Source organism: Saccostrea echinata, unplaced genomic scaffold, assembly GCF_033153115.1.
Source record: "Saccostrea echinata isolate AGI-Se365-2 ecotype Australia unplaced genomic scaffold, CSIRO_AGI_Sech_v1 ptg000033l, whole genome shotgun sequence".
Taxonomy (NCBI): domain Eukaryota; kingdom Metazoa; phylum Mollusca; class Bivalvia; order Ostreida; family Ostreidae; genus Saccostrea; species Saccostrea echinata.
This window is the reverse complement of record NW_026889782.1, coordinates 30,584,929-30,604,353: the sequence shown is the minus strand read 5'-3', so window position 1 is coordinate 30,604,353 and position 19,425 is coordinate 30,584,929. Positions and strand designations below refer to the sequence as shown.

Sequence of the window (19,425 nt, the reverse complement as noted above, 5' to 3'; positions counted from 1 at the left end):
TTGGTATGAGTTAACTCCAATGTTACTCACTTCCTGTTGACCTGCTTGACCAGCCCTGGTGTGGCTATTTCTTTATTAGAAATTCTAATGCATCAGATATTTTGAGTGCCTAAAACCACTATGTAAGTCTTTTTATATTATTTTTGAGCTATATTTTCACATTATTTGAACGTATTTTATAAAGTTTCTATCTAGATAAAAAGTTTTTCTTAAGGTTAGAACATTCTCTAAAGTATGGCATGCCATTTTGGTCACTAATTTTGTAATACTTTTTTTTTTACTTGTGTTTAAATACTCTATCTGTTTGAACTATTTTTTGTACTTTATTTGTAAGCATTTGTTTATATTTTTTTGTAGCTTTTTACCAAACAAACTCGCGCACTCATACTCATACTGTGTACACTCATGATCCACACAACAATAAGAATAGATTTATTTCATGTGACTTTGACTTCTCATGTGTTTTACAATGTCAATGGTTAGCTATCTGCCTGCACCAGGCAGAATAAAAACATTAATACTTATAGGTGTTAGGGACTCTAACACGATTTACCGTGTAATTATAACACGATTATACTCTCAACACAAGGTATGATGGGAGGCAGAATAACATAACTTAAAAGTTGAGGATAGGGTGGTTGCAGTTCCCTTCCTATGTGTTTTAAAACGACCTATTATTATCTTTTAATTAACTGTTCAGCTAAATATTTATATCACAAAAGAGCTTCTGTATATTTAGCTGCAATAATGTAGCCCTCTCCGATTTTTTTTTTTGTTTTTTTTTTTTTTTTTTTGGAGAGGGCTACAACTCCTTAGGATCTCCGTAATGGTGCAAGTGCGGGAGTGATTTACTACCGCACAAATTTCGGCTTAAATTATCAGTAAGTGGATATTTTATTAACATATCTTACCTGAACTTATAAAATGTAGTTATGCAAGACATGAATTATTCCACAAATATACAGAACAATCCGTATATCGGTTATTTTTCGTGTATGTCAACATCACAACTTGAATTTATCCGCCATGTTTACTGACCTTGATCATTTTATTTTGGAACAACCAATGAGAGTTCGGGATCTAAGGGAGCGGATCGTTTAGGATTTCCCTTATTTTAAGCATAAATATCACTGTTTATGACGAAAATATCCCACGGAATGCTTTTATTTATCGATGTTTAGTGATATCATACAACACAAACATTTATCAACACCGACATTTACTTTATCAAGTGATTCTAAATTTCAAGCGTGAGTCTCAGTACATCACGCGAGAACTGTCATGGCTGCTGAGGAGAACGACTGGTAAACAAGCAGATTTATTTTACTTGGTTTTCGCGTATAAAGGGCTATGATGTTGATAGTGAATGAAAATTCTGTCTCATTGGAAGCAAGTTGAATGCCTGCAGTCGCCCGTATCTAAAAAAATATATTTGCACCATTACGGAGATGCAGTGGAATTGTAGCCCTCTCATGAAAATATTAGATTAAAAAAAAATCGGAGAGGGCTACATTATTGCAGCTACTGTATATTATCCCAGTGTAAAAGTAAGCCGCCGACTGTAAATGAAGATATTTTATTAAGTTACATTAACGTTCTATTACAGAGTTTGATTTAACATTAGAATTCTATATGGAAGAATGGAAGAAACCCCCCTCCCCCCCCCCCCATCTCCCGGGGGAGATATAAACGATAAAGAAATAAGCGATTAAATTCTTTAGCTCTACATGTCTACATCTCTACATGTACATAAAATAACAACAATATACCCATCACCTTGTTAATTCCTACATTATAAAACTCGGCTAGAAGGGAAATTTTATGTAATTTACAAATAGTCACGGCACTCTGCTATCCATGCAATGTTCGTGTATACATGTCCAGTACATTACATGAAAACTCAAATATTTTAAAAATTACAAATCAATGCTGCTTGATTTATAAAACAACTAATATGTAATTATTTATAATTTATATCTAAACTCTTTTTTTTCTGACTGCAAAACAATCCACTGTTCACGGAAATTGGATCGATTAAAAATAGAATCCACGGGTATTATGTGTACCCATTTAATAATAATAATAATAATAATAAAAAATACGTATTTAATATCACAAATTTAAACTCAATCGTTTTTCTCGGGTGTATTTTAACCATGATTATAAAAAGATATTCAGTTCCCTCCACACGCCCCCCCTGGTTGCTGTTGTAAATCACTTTGATCACAGTCCTACATTGCAAGAAGGAAGTTGAAGGTTTAAATATTCCAATAATATATTTTAGGTGGTACATCCGATATGCACCACATAAATAAAGTATTCATTTCTTTATACAAAAGAAAATTAATTATGCTTTTTAACATCCGGTACCGACAAAAATTGAAATTTAAAGCTTGCCTTTTTAAAATGCGCCCCCTTGGAATTATCTAATCGTGCGTTCGTAAATGCAGGTGAATTATAACTCATATATTTTTCAATTATTAATCAACCAATGCTATGTATTACAAGACTATTAATGACACACCGTTTTAATTAAAATTATTCAATGCAATCTGGTAACAAATAGACAAGAGCAGAGTCTCGATAAAATTTAGTTTGAACATACATTTGTTGCTTTCTTTGGAAAATTAAAAAAAAAGAAGCTGTAATCACTCCGATAGTACACATAAATCAATTCATTAAAATTGTTGTCCATACACTGTAATCAATTAACTTGAATAAATTCACTGTCCGTCTTTATTTTGAGAAGAAAAGAAAAACAAATTATATATACATTACCCTGTAATTTTATTTTGCTACTCACATCCTTTTTTTTTTATTTTCACTCTTAAAATACTTCTAGTGTAATATATCCGAATAATATCAGCTATAAACAATACTATTTGACATCCTGATCGATCGATATCCATATTTAAAATGAAATGACTTCGGAATGAATCCTACACGTTTCTCACACGATTCTTGCACGAAAGTCTCACGTTTCTCACACGCTTCTTACAGGAGAGTCACACGTTTCTCACACGCTTCTCGCACGCTCGCTACACGGCTTGCACGAAAAGCTTTGGATCTTACAAGAAATGCTACACGGTTTACAAGAAACGCTACACGGTTTGCACGAAACGCTGCACGGTTTACATGAAACGCTACACGGTTTGCACGAAACAAAAAGCGCACGAAAGTTACTCTCTTTTTTGGGGTAGTATCTTGTCGCCTTTTTGGTACGATCTGAGTTTGGGGATTTGACTCGCTCGCAGTGGAGAGGACCCTTTAATGAAGTAATGTATGGTCCAAATAGGTTTGGGACGATTACTCTGAAATTAGACACAGGGAAGCGCTAAATAAACGATACTACTTTATTCAGGTCTCCGATAAGAATGTACAATATATTTAGTCACCAGGCATAATTAAATTTTTATTACAACTGCATAAACGTTACAAAGGTCGGTACCCTAACTTACCTAACTCTGGTGACTGATAGAGTGATCAAACTATACAAAAATACTGTAAACATTTAGTAAGGAAATTCGAACTGAAAAAGTGTAGACAAGGTTACGTTAACCTTATCAATATGAATAACTTTAACTCAGAATATGAAAAATCATAAAACCAATTATTTTACCTAAAACATCCTTACTACATTAATCAATCAAAGAAATACTCTAACAAAACTTACAATATCAAGGTGTCATAACAGTATTTCACTTGAGGTTAGGTTCACGTAAAATCATGGCTGACGCAAAATAATTCCTGAATCTTCCCTCTTTAACACGATACTGGAGCTGAATTTTCTATGACATGAAAAACAATACGTTAACTTCCTGTATTGACTAGATTCATTGTAATTTAGGGCGTGCTGATTTTTTCTATGTACTGTGTTTGAGTGGGGAGTGATTAGGTCCTGGACTTGATTTTCAAGCACCTGCTCGACTTCGACCGAAACAAACTTGCGCGTCTTGCTGGATGGCTATGTATTTTTTGGTACTAAAATCTTTATAAAGAATAGTTTTACAAGATCTGAAAAGGAAACTTCTCAAAAGTTTGTTTTCAATCAATACCACCTACTCAAAGTTGCGCATTTTTGGTAAGAATATATAGCAAAATTTAATACTGTTGTGCAACCTCAAAGTTACTTGCCGCATGATGGTTGATTCGTTGTAAAAACCAGTTTAATAACAATAAAACATAAAACCTAAACTGAACAAATTGTTTCCGAACTTCGCTGGTTTATCACCAAATATTAAAACCAAATAATATGAATATATATAAACACAAGTTTAGTTATGAATAATGACCCAGAACAAGTTTGATAATAAGGTTAAACAATAAAAACCTTAAAACTGAATAAACTGATTATTGTGTAACTAATAATTTTAATAGAATGATACTTTAAGTGAAAGCTCAAATTTCCAGAAAACAAAATATAAACTTTAACTAACTTTAAGAAATAAAAAAAAAACTTTTACAATAACATTAAGAAAACATACAAATAATTTTACCTGAAATTAGACACAGGGAAGCGCTAAATAAACGATACAACTTTATTCAGGTCTCCGATAAGAATGACCGAGGTAGGGTACGCAACCTTAATCGGAGACCCGGGCTTCCATGGTCGATTTCGGCCAATCAAAATTCAGTTTCTTTGTTCTTGAATAACTTCGTTAATTTAAAATTTGACTGATCACGTGACCATGATCTCCGGACACTGACCATTATCAATTGATTGACTCTAGCAAGGGTAATCCCCTAACAAAGAAAAATCTACTGACACCTGAGTATATCTTGATTTTGACACTATAGGTAAAAAAACTGAAAGGAAACCCTTAAGGACAAATGCAAACAACCTAACACCTATCTGCAAATTAACTTGAATCTCTGAATAAAAAAAAATTACACCATTGTACATTTTTGTGCCATTCTTACAAAACATACCTAACAGGTTGAGTTTTGATAAGTAAATTGATCAGATTTAATTATTTGTCCTGAAAAAAAAAAAACAAAAAAAACAAAAAAAAAAAACAACAACATTGCTTTAGCAAACTGAATCGGCATCAATTTATTTACGTAAATGCAAAAATTATTTTAACTGTGGTAGCTTAAATATCTAACCTCGTAAACATGAATATACATAAATAAACCGCTGTACTATATAGAAAATGAAAATAATCAAACACGAAAAACTACATTACTACTTTCTCGTTCTACACTATTTTGATGAATAATAAAGAAAAACATAGTATTTACTTAGTCATTCTACATAACTGTCCTTCCTGATATACTTCATTTTGACAAATATACAACATGACTATCTTCCCCCTTGCTCCAATTACTTCGTCCCTGAAAGCTCAATTTTCTATTCATAGAAACTACTTTTATCAAATGTACAATATTGAACACAATAAAAAAAAGGTAGAAAAGAAAAAAAATACATTTACGTAAAGTATGTACAAGAAACATTATTGTATCAAAATAGTAAAAAAAAAATAAATAAAAAAAACAATTTCATGAATTAATAGTCACATTAGTTGTGACAACCAAAATATGTACAGTGTTTACTTGAAAGATATCTACATTAATATAATACAGGACAGAAAAAAATAAGCAAATGAAATTATGAAAAGTTAGAATGAACCTAAGAACATTTATGTTAATAAATAGATAAATAAAAAAAAAACTTGTTGTATGATTAGAAACATATTGGCAAAGCTGTGTGATTCTGGTTTGCTTTCTTCTAGAATTTTGAAAAATGAAATTTTATCACAAATGAAACCAAAAAAAATGTCACATTAATCTTTTCTTTTTATGTCATTGAAAGAAGCTTTGCATTTACTCTGTTTTCTGCAAGTGAAATGCATACTGGTTGTGTACAATTATGACATGTGCTCTAAAAGGTTGTTTGAGAATTTGGCTTAACTTATAATGTAACCAAAAGTTTATTAAAAATTTGGAAGGAATTTGTATGGTTGTTTGTGTTTGTGTATCTGTGACTGAAAAATTGGACCATGTTGCGTATACTTTGCATGTTGGAAAGCTTGACACTGAGATATCTGTAATGGTGGGTTTGGTGATGGTATAGTATGATGGACATAATGATTATTGTGTAATTGGAATGATCACAGAGTCTCCCCCTGAGGTTAACTCAAGTGTTACAACTGACCCTTTTTTTGACCTAGCTTTATACAGGAAATACATAACAATAATAAGAATCACTAAAACAATGACTGACATTATAACAGAAGCATGTATCAATGTGAACTCTCTCAACCAGTCACTAGTATCATTAGGAGGTGTCACAGTGATAGGCTTCCTATAGATAAAGGAGGGAATCTCTTTTGAGGATGCCCGTTGAACCTCTTTCAAAATTAACAAGGTGGTACAAATGTTTCTGACCTTGACACATAATATGTTACATACTTCTAAGCATAAACCTGCTAAGCATAAAGAACTAAGGTTATGATATCAGAGGTATTGGGCCATTCTTGAGGAATTTCAATTTGACCATCTAACAGAGGTTCAGCAAGGGATTTCAAAAAAAATTCTAATCATTTTTCACAGCTTTGGCTATTTTCTTCAAATTCAAGTGAGCCTTTTGATCATTTGCTAAAACATCATGCATGGTATAGTTGTAGAATACAAATTCAGGAATGGACATGTTTATAGGTGCGGGGAAATAAGTATTTCCGAAAACATGACTTAATTTTTACTCATCAAAGAATTCTTGTAACAGTGCTAAATTTACAGGGTGAAAAACAGAGGAATTTGATGATGCTTTATAACATGGAATATGCAACACACAAAAAGCACACCCTTTCAATTTTTTTTTCTTTTGGACAATCCAGCACTACAGTGGGGGTATTATATAATAGAATAGCAGTTGGAGATAATTTCATAATATTAGATTTTCACAGATTTTGAAGATACGAGGGGTGATCAAAAAGTTTGCGAACTATCGCTATATATTTACAAAACCACAATTCAGATCAGAATCAAATTTGGCACACATATAGTCATACACATGTTCTATAAAAAACAGATGTTAAATAATGTTTTGTTCCGTGTTTGTAACGTGACAATGTGAAAATGACGTCACTTGTGACAAAAAATGGTTGACTCAGTCGTACTCGAGCAACGAACGGCTGTAAAGTTTAACGTATATCTTGGAAATTCCTTTGCTGTAGAATATGATAATTTGTACAAGGTTTATGAAGACAAAAGACTTACCATACGTTCAATCATTAACTGGGTGGACTGTTTTAATGAAGGCTGGGAGATGGTTAAAAATGATGTTTGTTATGTTGCCCAGCGAAAGCAAGCCGGGGAAAAGATGTGTCCTTAGCTGAGCAATTTATTATTAAACATCGTCAAGTTACAATTAGAAAAATGGTTGAATATCTTAACAATACTAATAATTAAATCCCAAAAATATCGTTTACTTAAGACTTAAAACATATGAGACATGATAAAATGAAATATATGGAGATAACGAACAGTATTCAAGCTCAAAAGTCCATTAAACAATACAAAATAGGAGCAGAGCAAACACGGACCTCTAAACATCAGAGGTGGGATCAGGTGCCATGGAGGAGTGAGCATCCCCTGCCGACCGGTCCCACCCGCCGTGTGCTCCTTGTCATGATCGGTAAATAACGGAAAAATCCGTCGACAATTCAGTGTGTAAATAATGGCCTAACAATTGGTATGAAAAACGTCAGTCAGCATTTGACTCAATGATAAATTGTATTCGCTGACAAGGTCATTGTATCGACCACAGAACGTACGAAATGATGACTTTAAACGAGACAGCTGATATTCTTGTTTCATCAACTTGTTTGTCAATAATTTACCTCGTTTAAGAAATTGTTCATACGTAGAGCATGCTCTTGCGTATCGAATCAACTGAGAGATGTATACCCCGTATGCAGGTGATGAAGGTATATTGCTGCATAAGTAAGGGAAGTTGACGATTGAAAAGTGAAAGTCATCACGTTTATCATAAAGCTTGGTTGTTAGATTACCATTAACGTCTTTTTCAAGTAAAATATCCAAATATGAAACAGATGTGTCAGACTCTGTGGTATCTTTTATCTCAAGCTCACCAGGATATATCGTATCGACATAAGAATGAAAATAGCCATTGTTAATTGACAATACATCGTCGATATATCTAAATGTCGAGTTGAAGGCCACAGCAAGTGTTTTCTTCTTTTCACGTACAAGATTTTGGACAAATTCTGCTTCATATGAATACAAAAAAAGGTCTGCTAATAACGGGGCGCAATTGGTACTTATGGGATTTCCAATAGATTGTTGGAAGACCTGGTCTCCAAAAACCACATAGATATTGTCAATCAGAAACTCAAGCATCTTTTTAATGTCAACTTCAGAGTACTTGTGTGTACAATCAGAATGTTTTTTAACAAAATAATTTTGCAAATGACCAATGACAAGGTAAGTATATTTACGCGTTCCATTTTTATTGAAAAAGCAGCTGTCAATTATATCAAAAAGCCTGGACTTTAATTTATCGTGGGGAATGGTTGTGTATACAGTAGAAAAGTCATAAGTTTTTAAGCTGTTGATTTTTTTGTAAAATCTTGCGATTTCAAATTTTCCAAAAGTTCCTTGGAATTATTAAGTATCCACATCTGATTTACACCACTTCTCGAATATATTGTTGCACAGTACTCTTGAAGTTTCTCCTTCACCACTGTTAATATCTTAGTGAGGAGTAAAGCAAGAGGCTTGGTTGAACATTTTCTGGAACCCGCTATGTATCTTTGTTTCTAAGGAATTTTATGAAGTTTCGGAATCCAATATAAATATGGTAATTCAAATTCATTTTGGTTGTTTGGAAAATTAAAAGTATTCAAAACTGACATATGATTTTGAAGAATTTCTTCCTTAGAAAGGTAACTATGAGTATAAGTTGGATTACCACTTGTAGTATTAAATCCAAGTTCCTCTAAAATACATTTAATATAATGAGCCTTACAAACAAAGACAATGTTGTTACCTGCTTTGTCAGCAGGGACCAGTACGTACTGATCATGTAATCTATCTAATTCTTTTTTCACTTCTGGATTATTGAATACAGAAGGATAGATGGTTCTCATATTGCCCCTCAATCTTTTAATGCGTGATTTTAACATACATCTGATGCATTTAATCCATTCTGACAAAGTGTCAAGGTCTTCTTTTTCATGTCTGGCCAATCGCCTGGCGTAGTCCTCTACAGAATCCATAATATTTATGAAATTCCGACGCCAGTTAAAGGATCGGGGTTTCCTAAATTTAGGACCTTTTAAAATTTGTGATCTAAGGTCCTCATTATTAACTATATTAACGTCACCAGTAATAACGTGTCCAGCAGGACTATAGTTATAGGGCGAAGAAGAACATGGACACGATGAAGGATTATGTTTCAGATATTCGATATCCAGGCCCTGTAAAGTTTTCTTGTAATTAAAAGAATGCGCCCATACTTTATCCACATTGGATAAACCACGCTCCTGAGACAGAGAACTCGGATTGTGATTGGTCACCATACTAATCGTGGGAAGGGATATCCTTATCCATCCATCCTATTGCGAGATTTGGCCATTTCTGACAGATGGACTGTTCTTGTTATAAAAAATAACTTGCATGGTAAGAAATATAAGACTCGGAAAAGTCTCTTAGCTTCTTTGAACAGACTGCTACGGAGCATGTCACGTGACTGCCTGGATCACGTGATTCGCGCATGGGCAGAACAATGGCAGATGCATTATATGTGCATTAAAATCGGAGAGTACTACTTTAAAAAATAATAAACACAGAAATGAAATAAAATGAAACCTCATTTTGTTTCTTTTAAGGACGTTATTCAATTAGTTCGCGAACTTTTTGATCACCCCTCATATCTAAAATTGTACAACTCTTTAATTTTTCGAATATCGTTTGCAAATAAGGCTATGGAACAGTCAGGAACAGTAATAGGGGACTGAGGCCAATTAGAATAACACACAATAGAGGTGCCATGTACACAATCTGTCAAATCCTTTGAAATTAAAGACAAAAAATAATCATGATGAGGAGTGATTGCAAAATAATCTGACAAGGACAGAAGTTGTGTAGCTTGCATCTTAGAGGTAGCATTTTCTGAGGTCGGTACAGGCAGACTGATTACTTTATATATATTTAGTGGAAGTCTCTGAGAAGAAATTGGAAATTTTACTGTGATAAACAGGTTATTTTTTATGTCTAGCAAAAAAAAAAAAAAAAAAAAATCCACCTGAATAGTAAAATGAGGCATCGAGTTGAACCAAATAAAATTTCTGGTATGACTTTCGAAGTTTGTGCCGAATATTAGAAATCACTTTTGACAAAATGTGTTTTGGAATTAAAAATGGACTAATTTTTCCTTCTAAGAGACTTTCTACTGCATTTTCTAACTTAGTGAATTTGGATCTAAGTAATGTAGCTTGATTCACCTGATTCACAAGAATTTCTGAGACATTTGTAAAAGCAGCTTCAAGATTGAACAATTTGTTGTTAAAGGCAGTTGCTACATTAGTTATATATTCAGATTTGGATTTTATTCCATGTACTAAATTTTTCATCCGTTTATCTGTTAGCGAGATAAAAGAGGAAAGATGGGAATCATGCTGTTTTAACGCTTAAGCTTATGTTTCGGTTTTCCTATTTAAAGCATTGATATGACCAACTAAAATATTAACGTCATCCATGGTCGCTTTACCAAATATACTTTTTGACAAAGATCCAATAGAAGGCAAAAGGACACGTGTTTTTCGTTGACTATTTGTAAGCTTGGTTTGAGGGATCATGTTCCGAATAGATTGCATAGTTTTATTAAAATGTAAAAGAGTTTCATCATGCAGACCATGGATAAAGTTAGCCATTTAGTAACAAGCAAGAAGAGATTCTATGAGTATTACTAAGTGAATAAAAAGGAACCTTTTTGAACTTAAATCTTTTTGGCAAAGGAATATGAAATGTATGCAGCCAGTATTCTTGAGATAACATGATTTTCGACTGTTCTTCAAAAATTACACCATAGCTAATTCGCTGTACCACATTGGTAGAAGATGGATCCACTTGACTTGCTTGGCCCATTACCATACACAAGGATAACATCATGAATATCCCAATCATATAATGTTGAATTCCAAAGCTCCCGACAAAGTCATGAAAATGGAAAAAAGACTATTAAAGGTGTGATGATTATGTCATGAAAAGATGAACCGATCGTTATTCAAATTTTCTAGCACTAATATTACTGAATGAAATTTACAAAAAAAAAAAAAAAAAAAAAAAAAAAAAAAAAAAAAAAAAAAAGGGGTGACTACATCACATCAGTAATACTTTGTTCGAAATTTTTGAAAATAATTTAGAAAAAAATTAATCAAAATAATTAAAAATTTAATTTATGGCTAGCCGTTAGGAATTCAACACACATATTTGACCATCACATGTTTAATCCCAACCAAAAAAAAAAAGAAGCTAATTCAGAGAATTTGTGTCCCCCACTTAGGGAAAAAAGAAGAGCAAGCGCAGTTGGGGGGGGGGGGGGTCACACTGCCCCCCCCCCCCCCCCGTATTTGTAGAATTATTAGATGTATACATGTATATTGAAGCAAATTTAAAAAAAGCCAATATGGATATAAAGATTTAATTGCTTATTCTTTAATATGTGTACATAGAAGATTATTTTTTAATATATACAGAATATTTATCACACTGTAATAATGATTTTATGAGTTTGTACACGCCAGACATCATAACTTTTTCATTTCACATGTTGAATAGTATCATTGAGTAAATCCAAAAAAAGAAAAAAAAGGAAAAAAAAACCATTTAAAAAAGAAAGAGAATCGTCCGGGGATTGAACCCTGGCCTCTCGCTTGCTAAGCGAACATCATACCATTAGACCACAGAGACACTTGATTATACACATATAATGTTTATTTTCACGTTCGATATTGTCAAAATTTTAGTCAATACATGGTGTCTTATTTAGCCTTTACTAAACTAATATATGTAATTAGAATATAAAGTCCGCCGACAACCTGTATTATACGTAATTATTATTACACTCCACATGCCCCTGTGCTAAAAATAGTTCCAAGCGACTTTTAATACAATAAATAAATAAAATAAAAAAAACGGGGTGCGTAGTTAGAATAATCTAACTGTGTCTCGGGATGACCCTCACCACAGTTAGAATGCCCTCCATATACCCGTAATGTAGCAGAAAATTGCAGAATCGCTCCGAAACGATTTTGGAGAAAATTAATAAAGTTGCATTGAAAATAACAGTCAAATTAATCATAACAAACCTTTTTGAGACTGTAAATACCTTTCATCTAAAAATTTAATCCATATTATGGAAGAATTCAACACTTTTTCACCGACATTTTTTACTCGTTTCAAATTTACACACCATGTTGACATTCGGAACACTTGGGATTTTTCATAGTAAATGAACTGATTTAGAGTTATCTCCCGTATTTTCTTCTGCTACATTGACAATACACGAAACGCATTCTATCGTTAAACCGGGTCCGTAGGACATTTATCATTTTCTGTCTAGAGGTGGGACACTTCGAGAGGGGCGAGAGAGGCTATAGGGAGTTATGGTATAAAATTTCATTGCAAAAGCTCAAAAGCTTCTTCAGATATGGCCCGGAAACAAAAGTGTTACACACAGACGGAATTTATGAATTTATGACCTTGAACTTTGACCTTTTGACCTCAAAATCTATAGAGGTCTTCCTTAGGCCACAGGGAGTTGTCATGTAAAATTTCATTACAAAAGCTCAAAGAATTCGCGAGATATCGCGCGGAAACGAAAGTGTTAAAACAGACAGAATTTATAAAGTTATGACCTTGACCTTCGACCTTTGACCTCAAAATCAATACAGTTCTTCTTTAGGCAATAGGGAGTTGCTATGCAAAATTTCATTGCGAAAGCTTAAAGAGTTCTCGAGATATCGCGCGGAAACGAAAGTGTTACAGACAGACAGAAATACAGACGGACGGACGGACGGACAGGCGGACGGACAGACAGACCCAAATTAATATCCCCCACTTTCAGTGAAAGCGGGGGACAAAAAGAAGATATCTGGAGCTTATCATGGTGAGACAAAAAAAAATTGCTAATCCTACATGTTTTACCAACTGATTTACAGTAACTTATCATATGTTGTTTTTTTAATGACACCAGCCCGTAAATAAGAATATAAACCACTATGTAGTAAAAAAAAGTTTTGACATAGTGTTACCTCAATACTTAATGCAGTACAAAAAGTTTTGGTATTGTAAAGTAGCATTGAGCAATTAAAAAAAAAATATTACTTTTGTTTTTTATTGAAATGTTTTCTTTGTCCTCTTTTTATTAAAGACTTAATAATTCCTCTTAAAACAAAATTTCCTAACTGTGCCAGGTTTGGTAAACTTGCGATTTATCATCTCTAAGACCTTAGTGTCAAAACATTGATCTGGTTTCCAAGTCTTAGAACCATCTTCCCATTCAATGTAAATTTAAAGATAGTCATGTTTATATTTTATTTGTCAAAATAAAGTATATCAGGAAGGACAGTAGTAGCACGTTTCAGGGTCTGTACAATGCAAGATTTTTCGTTTCATATAACTATTGAAACAATGAGCGTTTTGTGATACTTAAGCCCTGTTCTATGTTCCCTGATGATTTATTGTTAAAAAATTCTTTGGTTTCTCACGATGAATAGTTTAATATATGTAATTTAATCGTCATAACCTTCATGGACGCTTTAAGAGAGCCCTTTAGATACTCCTTAGTCACGTGACTATAATACGTTAGTTAAGCAAATAAATTATGAAATGTAACAGAGGACACATAACTAGCCATTACTGAACAAATCAATTTGAAATTCATTGAGGGGCAAAAAAAAAAAAAACAGCCTCATGGAAACCTGTTCTTTTCCCAAATGTTCCTTCCATGGATTTTCAAATCTGTCAATAAGCAATCCTCTTTACACATCAATAGCCAATAACCTCACATTTACCATGAAGAATAGCATTGGATTTCAACATCATTTTTTCATAAAAGATATCGCATCATGCGTTTAGTTATACCTCGGGTAAAAATGAATAAAACATTACGCCATTCTTGTACGTTATTTCAATACATTTCCAATTAATATTTCAACGGTCCCTGAAATTCAAAAACAATTTGTAAAAAATCAATCCTCACGTAAAAGGTGTGCTAACATTTAGATGTCATTATACATAAAAGTGTCAAACATTTTCAACATTCATAAATGACAATGGTACCGGTATTGAAAACCATTAAGTTATACGCAAGTATAAATGATTACAATAACTAACATGCATGTACATATATTTGATATCAGAATAACCCACGTTGTCAGAATTTTAGAATAATTTGGCAAATTATCAACGTGTCAAGCTAAAATTTAACCCCTCGTAAAGTACAGAATTTAATTTCGCTGATAATCAATCATTTTATTTTTGCAAGTTAATATAAAAACCACCCAGTTTTAAGTGCAATGGCTTTAAAAGCAATATTTTTTTGAAAGAATTATGATTGAGAATTTTTATTGTTAAAACAATGTAAATATACTTCTTTTTTTCTCTTTATATATCTCCCTTCTTCTTCTCTTCTATCTCCACTCTTTCTGTCCTTTACCAAAAATATTTTCCAAGTAATATATATATATATATATATATATATATATATATATATATATATATATATATATATATATATATATATATATATATATATATATATATATTAGGGATGGCAATCGATTACAGAATTGCTAATCGGTTAACCGCAAGACGTTCCGACCGATTAACCGGTTAATCGTATCAAAATACTCATATGTTTCACATTTTTAATGACTCGTTTCATATTCACAAGAATGCTAAAAGGACTTTAGAAGTTAGAAACATTTTGTTTATTACTTTGATCAGGAAACTATATTGTACCCTTTTTTTTCCAATTTTAAAAGACAAGAAAAAATTGAGAAAACCATGAATTTTGCATGAAAAATCCGACACGGATTTTCCAGTGCAGATATCATACAAGTTCATTCTGCATTGTCACCATAATCAAAACTGTTCTTGAACATTCACTTATTTACAATGTTTTTCTAATGATATAATTTAAAAGATAACGGCAAAAGCCGGACATACTAATTAATAGTGCTCAATGGTGATTTATTGAACATCATTTACAGGACAGTCGGGGTAACGACAAAGTTAATTTACACTTCACAAACTGACCAATTACCCCGCGATCTCAATCCGAGAGCCATAATTACCTCTAAATTAGCTGTATAATAAGATGAGTAAAAACACTAATTTATCAACTTTGATGCATAGGTTACCGTTCTAAAAATAAAAAATAAATTAAAAAAAAAAGAAAACTGCGTTCAAAACTACATGTATTTTATTTTTTCCGACTATCCAATTACAGATTTTCTAACCGATTACCATCGTTCCGACCGATTAATCGGTTAACCGGTTACAAATTGACATCCCTAATATATATATATATATATATATATATATATATATATATATATATATATATATATATATATATATATATATATATATATATATATATATATATATATATATATATATATATTTAAAAAAAGAAAAGAAAAAGACACATTGCATTGGAGGGTTGCAAATTTTAATCCTATACTGGACACTCAGGGCCATTGAGCTGTGAAGGATTTTTTTCGTGCCAGCACCTGCGAAGAACCGGACTCCACGTCCCACAGTAGGATTTGAATCTGCGACGTAAGGATCAACTCTTTTCTTCACGACTATAGAACAAACGCTCTTACCAGAGTGCCACGAGGGCTACCATACAAACTGCTACTCAACCATTTCTAATTTTAGGAAGAAAAAGTCTTAACCTTGTGTGAAAAAAGCAAATAAGTGTTTTACAAAAAGAAAATTTAATTTAAGAGAAATTTCTTTTGTAGTCTGAGTGTGAGACAAGATGTTCAAATCTGGTGGAAATAGAAACTAAAGAAGAATCTGATTGGCTGGCTCAGACATTCCTTTTAAAAGGTTATTCATATGTTACTGAAGACTAATCTGATTGGCGGGCTGAGACATTTCTCTTTAAAGGCTAGTTATATATTATTAAAGAAGAATCTGATTGACTGGTTGAAACAGTTGTCTTTAAAGGTAAAAGTAAAGATAACAAACAATGTTCAATCTCATAAATCCGCGTAACAAAACAAATCGTGAATAGGGCAGAAACATCAACCTCTGGACACCTCAGACGTGGGATCAAATATCAAGGAGGAGTAGGCATACCCTGACAACAAGGCACATAATCGTAAGCCCAAATTATTGATGAAGTTTACTCCGGAGTCAAATTAAGTATAAAACCAGTGACCCAGGAAAAGGTATGAAATATGTCAGAGAAAATACGAGCTAGCCATAAGTTGTATTTAAAAACAATGTCATTTTAACAACCGTATAATTTGCTAAAAGCTGACTTTAAACAAGATTGTTAAAATCTTTGTGAATCAACTTATTTATTTGCTTGCCGCCCTTTCTCCATGAAGGCAAGTCATGACTTTGTTAAATAAGAAGAATCTGACTGACCGGCTGAAACATATGCTTTCGATTGATTGTTTGATTAATTGTTTGTTGTTTAATGTCCCCTTCGAGAATTTTACACTCAAAGAGAGACGTTACCATAAACCGGTGAAGGGCTTCAAATTCAGACTTTTAATCGGCACTCAGGGTCATTGAGCCGTGAGGGATCTTTATCGTGCCGACACCTACCGTGACACTGGGCCTAGGTTTTTAAGGTCTCATCCGAAAGACCCGCAACTTTCACTCCAATGTGCTGAGAGCTTGGCGAAGGAACAGTTGCTACCTATTTTTTTTATTGACCTAGGTCAGTCGCGGCCGTGATTCGAACATACGACCTTCCGATCAAGGAGCGAGCGCTCCACCGACTGAGCTGCCGTGACGATTATATATGTATGCATTTGAAGGTAAGTCCTTCCTTACTTCAGAAGAATTAAAAAAGTGAAGATAACTAGCGGTGATCGGTCTCAACTAAACCTACAAATAAAACAAATCCTGGGATAGGGCATAAATCACGGAACCCTGAAATTTCAGAGGTGGGATCTGGTGCCAAGGAGGCGTAAGCATTCCATGCCCACCACCCGCCAGGATATTTGTCCTTCGATCAAATAGACATGGTAACCCGTAGTCAAATTTTGTATAAAAATGAAGGCCTAACAATGGTATGACATATGTCAGTCAACATGTGAGCTAATTATAGGTTGTATTTGCTAACAAGATCATCATAGCGACCACAGAATTAACGAAATGCCGACCTTTTACCAGTTTATTGAAATCCCCGTAACATCAAGTTACCTATTAGTAGGCCGCCTTGGTTGAGAAATTTATTGTAATCAGAGCATGCTTTTAAGTATCGAGTAAGTTTGGAGACATACATGTGTAAACACCATATGCAGGTGATAGTGAAATATTTCTACATAAATGTAATAAGAAGAGTTGACGATGAAAGACTGAAGTCATATCGTTTGTCATACAGTTGAGCTTTTAGTTGGACCTTTATCGTCTATCATCAGTAAAAATATCAATTTTTGAAGCAGATGTGGCAGACCCTGCGGTGTCTTGTACTTCAAATTTAATGAGATATGTCGAGGCAAAATTGGAATGGATGTAACAAATGTTAATTGATTAAACGACGTCGAAACATATAGATCTGAATGTCGAGTTGAAAGAAACATCATGTCTTCTTCTTCTGTAGAAGTTTTTGAGTTAACTCTTCTTCATAGAAATAGTCGGCAGGGAAGCTCGATCGGTAGAGTGCTCGCTCCGTGATCGGAAGGTCGTGTGTTCGAATCAAGACTGACCTAAGTCGATAAAAAATAGGTAGTAATTGTTCTTTCTCCAAGTGCTCGGCGCTTTGAAGTGAAAGTTGCGGGTCCTTCGGATGAGACCTTAAAAAACTAGGCCCCATGTCAAGTAAGACGTTTGCACGATAAAGAACCCTAACTGCTCAATGGTCCTGAGTGCTGAGTAAAGGTCTAAATTTGAGTCCATTCATTGGTATATAGTTACGTCTCTATATGTGTAAAAAAAATCGAACGGGACGTAAAACAACACACAATCAATCAATCAATCTTCATAGGAATATAAAAACATATCGGCTAATAATGGAGCACATTTAGTGTCCATCGAAATTTCAACCGTATGTTGGAAGACTCCCAAAGACTACAAAGATGTTGTCTATGAATATCAAGCATCCTTTTAATATCAATACCAGAGTACTTGTGTGTAAAATCAGAGTCTGATTGACTGGCTAAGATATTTCTGCTTAAAAGTAAGTCAGGAGTTTATTTATAATAATAAGCAGCAACCAAAGCATTTTTTCAATTCCAAAATGTTGTTGAAGATTTTTCATTTTTTATGTTTTCAAAATATATCGCCTCAATAAAGAGTAAAAGTGTTTTAGATAACAGACCAATTTAGTCTTGTGCTAATTTATAAAAAAAACATTTATAAATAATAATCAGACGGTTCCCCTAGCTTTAAACTTATGCAATAATGGATAAAATTCAATGAATTTAGCAATTTTTGTAATATACATAGTTATTACTTTTGAGTCCATCCCATAGTGTTTGGTTCACACATACAATTGAGAGTTACATATTTACAAATTAAATCGGGTAAACCCTCAAAATCTTTTAAAAACTACTCAATGAAAAATGGCATTACACAAACAAACTTTGATCGCAGACTTTCTTGTGTAACTCAAGACCGTAAATTCCAGATTTATATACAAGGATCTATATGCTGTTTATTGAATGTGTTGAAATCACTTGGTTTGTTAAATTTCATTATATACGTGAATTCATTTGTAAAGAAATATTTATTCCAGAAACGTGTCCAAGTTACATTTATGTCTGCGTCGCTTGGACTGGTGGTAACGACAGAAGAATTGAAGGTAAATATCAATGGAAGGATGGTAACCTGTCCATGACCTTCACAAACTGGGCTAAAGGTGAACCAAGCATTGGATATCCTAATCAGGCAGAGGAAAAAGATTGTATTGACCTATTAACAAATGGAAAATGGAATGATAGGCCCTGTTCGTACAAAAGTCAATACATATGTGAAAAGTCTTCTGGCTAGTATTTTTAGAACTGGTCTTTGGCAATCCATTTTACAAGTTATTGTATTCATATTAATTTAGGGAACATATTTTAAACGGAAATGAAAAGGAAAGATCATCTCTTGAAGGAACCTAAAAAAATACTTTAATATTCATTCGAATTTTGTGTTTCTATTACATTGTGAGAGTTTTATCTTTTATATTTGTAAACGTGTTACCATTATGTAGGATCAAAT

The 19,425-nt window shown here is 33.2% G+C and overlaps 1 protein-coding gene across 1 annotated transcript; it reads left to right on the top strand.

The window, feature by feature from the left end:
* The first annotated feature begins 14,093 nt into the window (after positions 1-14,093).
* On the top strand, positions 14,094-19,209 carry LOC133198402 (hepatic lectin-like). Its single transcript, XM_061334497.1, has 3 exons — positions 14,094-14,114; positions 16,002-16,089; positions 18,956-19,209. The coding sequence occupies exons 1-3, from the start codon at positions 14,094-14,096 to the stop codon at positions 19,207-19,209; spliced, it is 363 nt and encodes a 120-aa protein (XP_061190481.1).
* Positions 19,210-19,425: the final 216 nt, after the last annotated feature.

Bases quoted from the DNA above. Each gene is read 5' to 3' on its own strand.
- LOC133198402 (XM_061334497.1), top strand. From the start codon at position 14,094: ATGCGTTTAGTTATACCTCGG. The intron at 14,115-16,001 runs GTAAAAATGAAT...TTTCTTTTGTAG, and splicing joins TGCGTTTAGTTATACCTCGG to TCTGAGTGTGAGACAAGATG. The intron at 16,090-18,955 runs GTTATTCATATG...TATTTATTCCAG, and splicing joins TCAGACATTCCTTTTAAAAG to AAACGTGTCCAAGTTACATT.